Here is a 13,549-nt window from a genome sequence, read left to right on the forward strand (position 1 = left end):
TTATGCTGGTCCTTAGCTAGTCATGCGCTGGTCCTAAGATGGTCCTGAGCATAAAATAGTTTGGGACCAGCTTAAACCAGCATCAAAACCTACCAACCAGCATATGCTGTTTTTTTAACAGGGCAGGGCTTTATTACACATTTATGACCCTGGACCACAAAACCAGTCATAAGGTTAAATTTGACAAAACTGAGACGTATACATCATATGAAAGCTCAATAAATAAGCTTTCTATTGATATATGGTTTGTTAGGATAGGACAATATTTGGCCGAGATACAACTATTTGAAAATCTGGAATCTGAGGGTGCAAAAAATCAAAATACTGAGAAAATCCCCTTTAAAATTGTTCAACTGAAGTTCTTAACAATGCATATTACTAATCAAAAATTAAGTTTTTATGTATTTATGGAAGAAAATTTACAAAATATCTTCATGGAATGTGATCTTTACTTCATATCTTAATGATTATTGGCATAAAATCATTTTGACCCATACAAAGTATTGTTGGCTATGCAATCCAACGCTCTCCATTGACTTTGTATTGCTATACACTGACTCCTTGTCATTTCTGACTTATAACAAAAAACAGAACAATGTCTAAAAGCTGCAATGAGACAAGGTGTACAGTAAACAAGCTAAAAAAAACACAAATAACTACGATTTTATAAACTGTCGACCCAAAAAACGAGTGTTTAAGGACACAAATGTCAGGGTATTTCACGTTGGATCATTTCTCCAATAAAAGGAAGGTAAGGAAAAGGAGCACTGACATAGACAATACACTTTAGTTTCTCAATATATCTCCTCCTTTCAGGGTGGTCAAATAATCCTTTGACATGGTTAAAAATAATGAATGTTTACTGTCGCCGTTAAAATTTCCCTCCAGCGGGTGTAGTTCTCAGAGCAATAAGACACATTAAGCTCTACTTTTGTGTCCTTAAACGCTTTTTTTTAGGTCGACAGCTTATAAAAATGTAGTTCTGTGTTCTTTAGCTTGTTTACTGTAAACTTTGTCACATAGCAGTTTTTAGACATTGTTCTGATTTTTGTTATAAGCCAAAAATGTCAAGGAGGCAGCTTCACGCAATACAAAGTCAATGGAAAGTGTTGGATTGTTTTCCCCCAAACGTTCGTGTGGTTTTCAGATTATGATGTGTCTCTATTGCTACAAATATACACATGCTGCTTGTGACTGGTTTTGTGGTCCAGGTTCACATATGCTTGGTCTCAAATACTGCTCTAAAGCGGTGTTAGAGTGTTGAATTGGTGTGCATTAAGGGCGAATTTATGGCATTTATCAGATCTGGGATAGTTCTATGTATTACTTCCTGTTGTGTGTACACACATTTAAGTGGCCAATACACAAATATGGGAACTGGCCCCAAAATCCTTTTGAAACAGATTAATTCACTCAACAGCCAACAGGTAGCCTTTCTAGTCATGCAAGCCCTGAAATGTTTCAAATGGTTTAGCAAGCTTACATTTCAATTGCATCAAAAATGAAAATGCCAACATACTGGATGTTCAAATCATTTTAAAACAGGTAATTTGCACTTTAAAGTAAAAAAACATCAACAAATTCAATGGCTTAACCTCTTAAAATTAAAGTTTATTCTCATGCTACTTGAAATGTGGTTAAGTTAGTATCAACGCTTTGTTTTAAAAGTTACTCCCCAATACTGTTCTGAAAACACTCCTATATTTTATTCACCATTGTCTGTTTGATGCAATGCACAAACTTTCACTGAATTAATAAGTAGTATATTAATCACACTATGAAACATCATGTGAAACATCTAAGATTTATAAATCCTCTTTTAAATCTTCTGTCAGGTGATATTTTGGGCAGTTAAATTGTAGAAGTGAGTCACTGGTTGCTTTCTGTATGTGGAGTGACTGTGACTTTGAGTTTGTACAAAGGTGTAGAAGTCATGTGTTTCCGATGGGACAAGATTGTGCTTACATGTAGTGTAAAATTACATAGATTACATTTAATTATATGTTTCAGACTTTCACAAGCCATGTTCTTGTTGTACAAAAAGTCTGGACTTAAAAAGACTACCGCCCTGCCTTTACATTTTGTAACTGGATCTTTTCTTCTGTGAGGGAATGCATTATATTAATCAATACTGCTAGTGTGTTGAAGCCCAGTAAAGTAAACTTTCCATTTTAATAGCCTAATGCTGAGAAATCATTGAGTCATTAGGTCTGTGTAAGACTGTGTGTCATTGTGTGACAGTGTTCATATTATCAACCACTTGCACCTTTGGCATAAATGGGCTTTGACTCACTCAGTGTAGAGCTGAGCTGTTGTTTTTATTCTGAACAGGGCCGATAACTCTGTCATGATTTTAAACAATGTCACAGCTGTCATGGCCTTGTTCATATGGCGGGCTGAGACATGAGATCAGGATGGTTTTTGTAACCTTTCTTTGAGTTATTCAGAAAACTGTTTTTTGATTCGCTCTTTTTGCAACTCCCTCCTGTTTATTGAATTACCATACAGGTTGTCCAAGTTTTACCAGTTCTTCTTGAAGCCGCTTTTTAAAAGTGTCATGTATAATATATACTAGGACGTATTTTTAAATTAGCATGAAAATAATGTTAGATTATAATATTATTTTCTTTATGCAAATATAATTTCCTTTCTTCTTGCTGACCACAGCAATGTGTTTCTCATTTGCTCAACCAGGTGTGAATGACAGTATAAAATTTTACTGTGAGGCTAAGAACACTCGAGGCATCTCCGTGTCACGCACAGGCACAGTGCACATTAAAGGTGAGACATACCGCAGTGTTTTTCACTTCCAGCTGTAATTCAATGTAATTGCATACAGAATGCACACTTAGTTGTTGGTTTTTGTTTTGGCAGTAATCCAGCATGCATTCTAACAACTATTAAATAGTCAACCATATAAATAAAACCACAAAAGGCTCTCAGCAGAGAGAAGCTAAATATATGTTGCTGTTATAATGTTTTTCTTACATGTGATTTTTATGAGCAGTCCGCCCTGATTCCCCCCGGGATGTGAAGGTACATCATGTGTCTGATCTTAATATAACCTTAACATGGAGTCCAGGTTTCACTGGGCACTCACAGCTTTCCACCTGCACTATACAGGTAGAGTATGCCTGTTACTACATAGTTTTTGACAGTGTTGCATGACTTTTTGTTCTGGAGAAGTTCACTTTTTAGAACGAATATATACTGATAATTTACTCAGTTTTTTCTTTCTTCAGTTGTAAAGAAATTATGTTTTTTGAGGAACACATTTCAGGATTTCTTTCCATATTGTGGACTTCTATGGTGCCCGTGAGTTTGAACTTCCAAAATGCAGCTTTAAAGGCCTTGTTTACACTGCAGGTCTTGATGACCAATTCTGATTTGTTGCCTATATCAGTTTTTTTACACATCAGATCTGTTTACACATTCTTTCAATTGTGACCCATATCCGATTCATGTGTTTACACTTGCCATATCATCTTAAAGAGGTCATCGGATGCCCATTTTCCACAAGTTTATATGATTCTTTAGGGTCTTAATGAAAAGTCTCTGATATACTTTGGTTAAAAATTCTCAGTAGTAGTGTAAAAAACACCCTTTTACCTTGTCAAAATCAGCTCTGCAAAATTTCAGCTCAATTTAAGACATATGCCCCTTTAAATACCACAAACTCTGCTCGCCTGGCCCTCTCTGGGATTATGTTTACTTTAGCCGCATTTAGCCGCGTTTATCGGCGAAACTTGCCAACAAGCACATTATTAAGAAAGGCCATTTGCAAAGATGCATAAAAACCCTTATACTCATTTCTGCTGTGGGTGAAGCTGCATCAGGAACGATTTGCACAAAGATAGATGCATATGTAGATCGGGATTGGTGCTTTCCATTTAAAAACGAAAGTAATGTTAAACCTCTGCGTTTCAGCGGCTCAGATGTCGGGAGTAAATGACGACTGCTATGTTCATTATTACATCCAACAACAAAACACCTCATTCGCTCAATTAGAGTCTTACTCTGCACCTAAGTCGACACAGTGAGGATCGTAATCGGACTGTTTCAGCTCGGTGAGGGCGGGTCTAAGGTAAGACGCTCATGTCAATCAAATGCGTTTCGTCACAATGACAAGAAGCTGAGAATGAACTGATTTTAAAAAGGGGATATTACTTTTAAAGATTAAAAAAATACCACTGGGTGGATTTTATCATTGTAGGGTGGTTATGTAAACAAACTACCAACACACATTAATGTTCAAACAACTTGGAAACGTTAGTTTTGCACCTGATGACCCCTTTAAACATTGCGCATGTGTTGTTGTCATTTACCTCCTTCTAACGTGCTTCCTCCTGAGAATAATATGTGAACAGTGCTGATCAAACGAGTCACAATTAACACATTTTTAAAAATATGATGCATGATTTGTCGGACTACGCTACACCCGTTTGAAGTCGATAGAGTCAGTAAAGTTGATTATGAGAAAGATTAAAGTTTTCTTCCAGTTCTTTTCTTATCAATAATTACTATATTAATAATTACAATACAGCTATTTTTTTATTTTATCTTTGCTATTAGAAATAAGAACAGATGCGAAAAAAACAGTATAACAAATAGCCTAGAAAGAAAGAAATAATGCATTACCTTTATCATTTTAAATTTAAACAAAAGCATTCACGTGCAAAAAACAAATACTCAAATGTGTTTATTATAAAAAAAAGTATTATTAAATTATATATGATTATTATACAACAGCAGTTTAAAGATGAGCAGTGAGTGATTCCCTCTTTTCTTTTATGGTTAGAATAACATTAATGAGACAGACTACTGTACAGATATACTGTAATGCACAAATCAAATATGTTACACTTCAGATGTTTTTCCCCAACAGTTCCCCAAGCGTTCACTTAAGACAGAACAGATTATGTTTGCATGAATACTGAAATACTGTAATTCAGTGTATATGTGTATTTATTGGGTTTGCACGCCGTTGGAAGCACGTTATGCGCACACTTTAGATGACAGTCAGAGAAGTGAGCAGAGAAAAGGTAATCCTCTCAGTAAATGTACAAATAAAGACATTTTTAGGTGTCTAATCACTATTTGGAGCATTTAGGATTACTAGACGTAGGCTTAATAAACACATTTTTGTGAAAACCTCAACCAACGTTTTTTCACCATTTTGCCTGTACCTGTGCGCATTTACACTAATTTTGCCAGCAAGGGTAACATAAGACGTCATTAAACCGCGGAGAAGTACATATTGTAGCAATTTTAATGACGTACAGAACCTATGCCGCAGAAAATCCGATCTGCCTTTACATGACAGTCGCATTGGCACATATCCGATTTATATCTGATTTTTCACATATGAATCAGGTCTGAAAGCGATCTCGAAATATCGAATGCATGCGTTTTTTACCCGTTTACACTGTCATAGAACAGATCCGATCTGTGTCACATATGAGCCAAAAAATCTGAATTGTGTCACATTTAACTGACAGTGTAAACGGGGCCTAATTGATCCCAGCCAAGGAAGAAGGGTCTTATCTAGTGAAATGATCGGTTATTTTCTAAAATAAAAATTACAATTTATTTACTTTTTGACCTCAAATGCTTGTCTTGTTTAACTCTGCATGGACTCTGTGTATTCCGGTTCAAGACAGGTAGGGTATGTTGAAAAACTCCCATCTTATTTTCTCCTCCAACGTCAAAATCGCCCTATATCTCTGTTTTACATTTTTATTTTTTGTAAAAGGCGTTTGACCATCTATGCACGTTCACTTTGTAAACACTTGCTCGGTACTTCTGGAGCAATGTAGGGCGATTTTAAAATTGGAGGAGAAAATGAGATGGAAGTTTTTCGACATACCCTAAATGCCTTGAACCGGAGTACACAGAGCACACACAGAGCTAGACAAGACAAGCATTTGAGGTTAAAAAAGTATATAAATTGTCAATTTTCCTAGAAAATAACTAATTGTTTCACTAGATAAGACCCTTCTTCCTCGACTATGATCATTTAGAGCCATTTGAAGCTGTGTTTAAACTGCATTTTGAAAGTTAATACTCACAGGCATCATAGAAGTTCACTATATGGAGAGAAATCCTGAAATGTTTTCCTCAAAAAACATAATTTCTTTATGACTAAAGAAAGAAAGGCATGAACGTGTTGGATGACAAGTGGGTGAGTAAATGATCTGTAATTTTTTGTTCTGGATGTGAACTTCTCCTTTATGTCCTCATGCTTGTCCTATTGCAGTACAGTATTGGCACACCCCAAAATGAAATAATTTATTCACCCTCTTGTCATGCCAAACCTGTATGACTTTCCTCCTGTGTAACACATAGCAGATGTAGAGGAGGAATGTTTTACACTGCTTACAGGTCGTATGGACTACTTTTAAGGTGCTTTTGTCCTTCTTAAAGCACCAATCCCCATTGGCTTCCATTGTTTAGAACTCTTCCTTTAACAATATGGTGTCTAGCTCTCAGATAACATGGTTTTTGTTTTTAGCTTAGATTGTGCTAGTGACCCATAAAATAGACCCTCATTACATCTGGAGAAGAGCGAGACATCTGTAAAAACAAAACAAAGTCTCACTGTTGTTTTGAGAAAACATGTTTCTTGTAAAAAAAAATGTAAGGTCTCTTTATGTAAGCTAATTCCTGCAATAGAAAATAAAAATCTAAAAAAGGTAATTGTAACAGCTTATCTCACAATTCAAACAATTCAGACATTTTTCTTAAAATTCTGAGGAAAAAACTCAGATTGTGAGAAGAAAAGTCTGATTTGTGAGATATAAACTCACAATTGTGAGGGTAAAAAGCTTTTTTGAGATATAAAATTGTGAGATATAAAGTCGAATAACCAGGGTTTCCACGAGTCACGGATTTCTGGAATTTCATGGAATTTTAAAAGGTCTATTTCAAACATTGAAAGTCAGAGAATTTTGTTTGTTGCTTTAAATGTTTTGTTTCCATTTATCAAAATGTAATTTTTCTATACCGTATTTTGAAAGCATAAAAACCATAAATTAATTTCACTATAAATAGTACAGAAAAAATATCAAAGTGCATTTGAAGGGGTAAAAGCAAAAAAAAAAAAAAAATTGTGTCTATGTGTGTTTTGTATTAAAAACGTCTGTAAACAAGTAAATAAAGCTTGCAAATGGATGGATCCGTTCATTATAGGTCATGGAAATTAAGCGTTTTAGTCAGTGAAAGTCAGGGAATTTGACATTTGGCTTAGAGTGGAAACTCTGAATAACCTGTTTTATTTTTTCTGTGACAGAAGCAAAGAACAGAATTGTGAAAAGTAACATCAGAATTCAAAGAAAATAAGTCATAATTAGAAACGTAAACTCTCAATCTCAAATGTATAACTTGCAACGTAAACTCACAATTATGAGTTTATAACTTGCAATTTCGAGATATAAACTCGCAATTAGAAAGTTAGAAATATGAGAGATTGCAACTGTGAGAAGTCATTTTTGTGCAATGGTGGAAATAAGCTTGGTGGAAGTAAATAGTTAGCAAATGTAATTTCTTCCAAAATTCTCAGGATCTGCTTGTGATCCATTTGTAGGTGTCAAAGGGACCTGGAAAGAAGGTCAAACTTCCTGATGTGGATGTGGTAGTTCCTCCTTTCCAGCATGTGTTTGAAGGTCTCAGCAGTTACTCAAATTACAGTGTGAGGATCCGGTGTGTTAACGAGGTGGGCTCTTCCTCCTTTTCTCCGTGGGTGGACTTTCACACTCCAGAGGCAGGTATGTGAAACATTAGATAAGGTAATGACATTATGCATGCTCGTTGTTTCTTTCTAATGTGCTATAAATGGCTTTTTGCTCAAATGTCATTGCTATTGAAATTCGTGCATTTGGCAGACACTTTTATCTAAATCACCTTGTATTGTATTCAAAGTAAACATTTTATCAGCTCTTGCATTCCCTGGGAATCGAACCCATGGCCTTGACATAGCTAGTTCAGTGCTCTACTGTTTGAGATAAAGAATGGTAAAGTTCCCATGTGCAAAATTGTTCAGATGTTTTCTAGTCAAAATGTTTTTGTTTTTACTTATTCTCCACTTAAAATTATTTAATTGGTTATAAACTGCTCTTTATTAGCGCAGTCTCTATAAAAGAAGTTTAAGTGACATGTAGCTTTCTTGATTTAAAAAAAAAAAACAGCTTAATGTGCAGCCTATAAGTAAACTTTAGAGGGTTTGGCGATACTCAGATGTAAACATCAGCATGGATTGCACAGTTAATGTACTACTGAATACGTTGTTCTCATCATTTATGCTATCTAAACCAAGGGAAAATGTGTGGAAACTGTTAAATCGTATAAGGACTTAGTAAGCAGGAAAGGACACAATATTTTAACAAACTAAAGTTAATAGGTGGTAGAAATACATACAAGCAGTATTAATTAAGATGTTAGCCTAATATTTAACCTACCTGACCGGAAATGAAAAGAACAAACACAAATGTTGTCAAGATTCTTGCTCTGGCAATCGTGGTTTAGTTTGGCCAACCACAAATGCTTTTTGTTTCTCAGACAGTTTTTTGCACTCTTCTTCTTGATTTGTTATAACCTTTGGTAGTCTACAGTACTTTAAATGTTTTTCCCGGCCTCACTGATTAGTACAACCCAAAACATGACAGTAATTGATCTTTTTCAGCAGCAATAATCAGCAAAATATGCAAGTTTTGTTTGGTTCAGTGGCATTGTGTATGTTGACAGCCACCAATATGGCTGCTTGATGATGCATCGAGAAAACGCTCTATTGAAGGTCCCCTGAAATGTGTGTAAACTATGATCTAAAACTCAAATTCGCTGATCAGAAGGGTTTATCTGAGCATATTATTAGCATTTATTATTGTAGTTTTTGTTTTTTGGTATTAGTTTAAGATATAAGACTTGATATATAATAAAATAGAAAATAAGACTTGATATATGGCAATCAAAAATATTTTTAATGAAAAATTTTAATTACTAAATTACACTAAGTACAGTAATTTTCTTTTTACAAAATACAATTTTATACATTTCTTTTTATTTTCATGTGAAATTTGATCTGGTCATCCCTATACTTTGTGTCAGCATGAAGAGTGTTGAGGTACTGAGAAGAGAGGAAGGAAGGAAGGAAATTGCGTTTGTAGAATTCAGATCCATCTCGAAGGAAGCTTAAAGTTCTCTACAACATGCATTGCTGCATACATCACTAAATAATTAGGTTTAGATGAATGAGGGCTAATTGACACTGACATAAATATTCCAAATTGTGGTAGAACAGTCCTGAGTGACTAACATTTTTAGAATTCCATCAGGAATAAAACTTAGCCGGCCTGACCAACGTTTTGGTGGGTTGGAAGTAAACAAACAACCCAGAGAGCTGGTTCTGGCCAGATGCCTGGGGCGAGGGGGTTTGGAAGGGGAGGAGCTGGCGGTTGGGTTTGAGGAGCAGAAGGGGTTTCTGAAGTTGACCCTGTTTGCATGTTTGTAAACTGCTAGCACTGGCTGCAGTCCAGTAGATTCCAGGCTGAGCGGTACAATGTGCCATTGTGCGTGTCCCCAATCCATATCAATGCAATGCTGCCACATACAGCGTCCAATATGCTGCCACCTACTGGCCAGAACAGTCATTGCAACTGTTTAAATAAATTTGATTTACTTTCTTATCCCCTATAAATGTGTCCTACTCTCCTCTCCATTTAAAATCCTTTCCACCGATTCCAGAGTTTCCTCTTTCCCCTAATTCAGTGGAGAAAATCTGAACAATTTCCATCTGGGTTTGGCTGTGACTTATTTATTGACGTGCAGAGGCGTTTGACTCATACTTTTGTCTTTACAGTGGTAATTGACCCTCTTTACGCTCCCTCTTTACTGTTTTCATATCTTTCTTACACAGCACCATCAGCAGCTCCAAAGAACTTTACCTTTGAACTCAGCGAGCAGCAGCTCACTCTGTCCTGGGCGGCACTGGAACAGGAGGAGCTACGTGGAAAGTTGGTGGCATATAAAGTGCAGTGGAGCCAGGGAGGAGAGAGTCAGGTACATCACTGTAATGGAAAACACACTTATAAAGGAAATTGTGCAACATTAACACTAGGGTTCTGCCCAAATAGTAAATCTGTGTTTGGAAAGGCATGAAAAACAAAATGACATTTACATAAAATCCACAAGAGAAAATAATAGTTGAATTTATAAAGATGACCCTGTTCAAACATTTATGTACCCTTGATTCTTAACACTGTGTTGTTACCTGAATGATCCACAGCTGTTTTTTTGTTTAGTGATAGTTGTTCATGAGTCCCTTGTTTGTCCTGAACAGTTAAACTGCCCGCTGTTCTTCAGAAAAATCCCTCAGGCCCCACAAGTTCTTTGGTTTTTTTATCATTTTTGTGTATTTGAACCCTTTGCAACAATGATTGTGCAATTTTGAAATCCATCTTTTCACACTTTCATGACAGAAGGTTCAAATGCTTACTTATGCTTCAGAAGGAAACACAATGCATTATGTCTTCTGTGAAACATATAAGTCTGTAGCTTCTGAAGGGCAGTAGTAAATGGGAAAAAAAAGATATTTAATCAAAATAAGAAAAATGTACAGATCTTTATATTTTTCAAAAGTTTTCACCCCCGGCTCTTAAAGCCTTGTGTTTCCTTCTGGAGCATCAGTGAGCGTTGAACCCTCTGTAATAGTTGCCTATGAGTCCCTCGGTTGTCCTCAGTGTGAAAAGATGGATCTCAAATTCATACAGTCATTGTTGGTAAGGTTTTTTTTCCTGAAGAACAGCTGGCATTTTAACTGTTCTATCATTAAAAAAACAGCTGTGGATCATTCAGGTAATAACAGTTTTAAGAATCAAGTGTATGTTAACTATGTGAAATATCTTACTCAGGTCAGTACTAATTTAAAAAATAACATGCATTTTGTATGATCCCTCTTATTTCAGTAAAAGAATTAACATTTTGCAGATTCTGCAAGGTGTATGTAAACTTTTGACTTCAACTGTACATGCCAAATTTGGATGCCTAAAGGCCATTGGTTCTCCTCTGTCATGTCTTTTTATGCACAATTTGATTTTTGTCTTCACAGGATCCCTTACTGTTTAAAGACAACGTCGCCCGTCTCTCGGGTGCAGGGCGCTTCTTTAACGCCACCTTCCAGGTTGCAGCGTGCACAGTGGCAGGATGTGGCCCTTGGAGCCAGCCTGTTCTCGTGATGCCTGTGTCAGGTCTGTCCACTCTCATTGTTTGCCCTCCTGCCTTTTCAATTTGGGACTTCTGCGGTCACTGCAGCTTTTTTGTGACCTCATGTTCACATAATGCTGCACTCTGAGAGATTCTCTTCTTTGTGTGGCTCATTATGCAGGAATGGCGTGGCTTCAGGCAGTTTTGAGCAGAAGTGGTGTTTAACGCTCTTGTTGTTTTGTTTCAGCCATGCAGGCTCAGACCCAGAGGGGCCATATGTGGGTGGGGCTGCTTTTCGGCCTTCTTGTAGCCACCATGGTGGGACTCCTGTTGATTGTACTTGTACGCAACAGAGGCAAAGAGACCCAGTTTGGGTATGTTTTTTACTGAATGTGACACATTCATACACTATATTTACTGCTCAAAATGCAGTAACTACACATTTTGTTTAGGTTTAGACTATAATCTTGTCTCTTAGACTGTAATCTGTTCTTTTACAGACAGGTTTGCATCAGCTACCGTGGTGGCCAAAAGTTTTAGAACAGTAGTATTTTCACCAGCCAAAAAAATGATTTTAAGTCAGTTATTTCTATCTTTTGCTGTAGTGTGTCAGTATGAAATATCAGTTTACATTTGCAAACATTAATTTTGCCATTACTTGTAATAGTCCAGTGAGATTTTTGCTTGCACAAGGAGTCTGACAACAGCCAGTGCTCCACACAGAGATCTGGTCTCATCATCATTATCCAGTCTGTCTGGAATGACATGAAGAAGCAGAAGCAACTGAGACAGACTAAATCCATGAGAACTGTGGCAATGTCTCCTAGATGCTTCAAGAGACCTACCTGCAAAGCTACCTGAAAAACTATGTGCAAGTGCTTCTAGGGCAAAAGCTGCTTTAAATGCAATGGATGGTCACATCAAACGTTGATTTTAATTTAGTTAATAAAAGTTAATTGATAAAGAAAAACTATTTATGACATTATTTTCAGCATCCACATTTTACAGCATTTTTACACAAGTGCCTAAACTTTTAACAGTACTGTAGATTTGCACCTGAAGTATCTTAGAGACATTGCCACAGTTATTCTGGATTTAGTCCGTCTCAGTTTGTTCTGTTTCTTGTCATTCCAGACAGACTGGATGACAGACATCATTCAGACAGAAGAGAACAGATCGCTGTGTGGAGCACTGGCTCTTGTCAAACTCCTTTTGCAAACAAAAATCTCACTAGATTATTACAATTAATGGCAAAATTAATGTTTGGAAATGTAAACTGATATTTCCTACTGACACACTACAGCAAAAGATAGAAATAACTGACTTAAAACCATGTTGTAGTTGGTGAAAATAATAGTGTATGTAGTTCTAATAATTTTGGCCACCACTGTATACTCAAGTAATGAAACTTTAAATCCATATTTCCTCAGTTCCAGACGTGATGTAGTTTGGGCAGTTTGGTTATCGTCATATTTTGGTTTGTTGGCAGGTCTGCATTTCCAGCTTCAGGGACAGATGTACCAGTAACCTTTACAGCTGTCAGGTCCTTTAACAGGCAGTTCCCTGAGCCGCCTGAATCCACATGTAAGTGAACACGTTGCTGGCACGCATGATTGCCCCTTTGACATCCTACAGTACATGTTTTGCAGGAAATTATAAATTTCGACTCTGTTTCCCTCTAGTGGACAGTCTAGGAATCAACAGTGATTTGAAGGCCAAGTTACAGGATGTTCTCATCTCTGAAAGGCTATTAACTCTGGGACGCATGCTTGGAAAAGGTACATTATGACTTGGATGTTCATATGATTATTAATGAAGGCTTTGCTGCTTATTTTGGTGGAAACACTGATACATTTGTTTTCAGTTATCTTTGATGAATAGAATAGGGTGACCATATCCCAAAACTACATATTTTACAGTCATAGTTATGCAAATCATAAATACAGCTAAAAAGCTTCCTACCAGAGTGGCCATCCTTCACAAAACTAATATCTACCACAGTTTTATCACAGGTAGAATACTAAATGTTTCAATACAAGCATTTCAGTCAAATGGAATTTATGCAATATTTCAAACTTTTAACCCACAGAAGAAAATCAACCCGCCGCACCAGTTTAAAATCAGCCCAATTCCGTGGAAAAAAATTGGATTTGGCAACCCTACATCCAACACGAGCTGCATCTAAACTGATTTAACCCCTTAGAGTTCCTGTCAAACTTAACTCAATGCAAAACGTCCCGCCGGAGGAACGTTGGAACACTAAGGGGTTAAATACCCTGCATATTGATGTGCAAAAATTATATTCAATATTAGGATGTTTGCGGGAGCGGCATTAAGAAAACAGTCCCACGCAAGG

At 36.6% G+C, this 13,549-nt stretch overlaps 1 protein-coding gene across 1 annotated transcript in view; it reads left to right on the forward strand.

The window, feature by feature from the left end:
- tyro3 (TYRO3 protein tyrosine kinase) overlaps nt 1–13,549 on the forward strand; it is a 29,615-nt gene that overhangs the window by 10,018 nt on the left and 6,048 nt on the right. The window contains exons 5-12 of the mRNA XM_073826854.1: nt 2,695–2,781; nt 3,008–3,123; nt 7,583–7,763; nt 9,908–10,050; nt 11,099–11,237; nt 11,441–11,567; nt 12,683–12,777; nt 12,876–12,971. Of these exons, the coding sequence (XP_073682955.1) occupies nt 2,695–2,781; nt 3,008–3,123; nt 7,583–7,763; nt 9,908–10,050; nt 11,099–11,237; nt 11,441–11,567; nt 12,683–12,777; nt 12,876–12,971 (984 nt within the window). The remainder of the gene's footprint in view (nt 1–2,694; nt 2,782–3,007; nt 3,124–7,582; nt 7,764–9,907; nt 10,051–11,098; nt 11,238–11,440; nt 11,568–12,682; nt 12,778–12,875; nt 12,972–13,549) is intronic.

The sequence above is a fragment of the Garra rufa genome, chromosome 21 (genome assembly GCF_049309525.1).
Source record: "Garra rufa chromosome 21, GarRuf1.0, whole genome shotgun sequence".
NCBI lineage: Eukaryota > Metazoa > Chordata > Actinopteri > Cypriniformes > Cyprinidae > Garra > Garra rufa.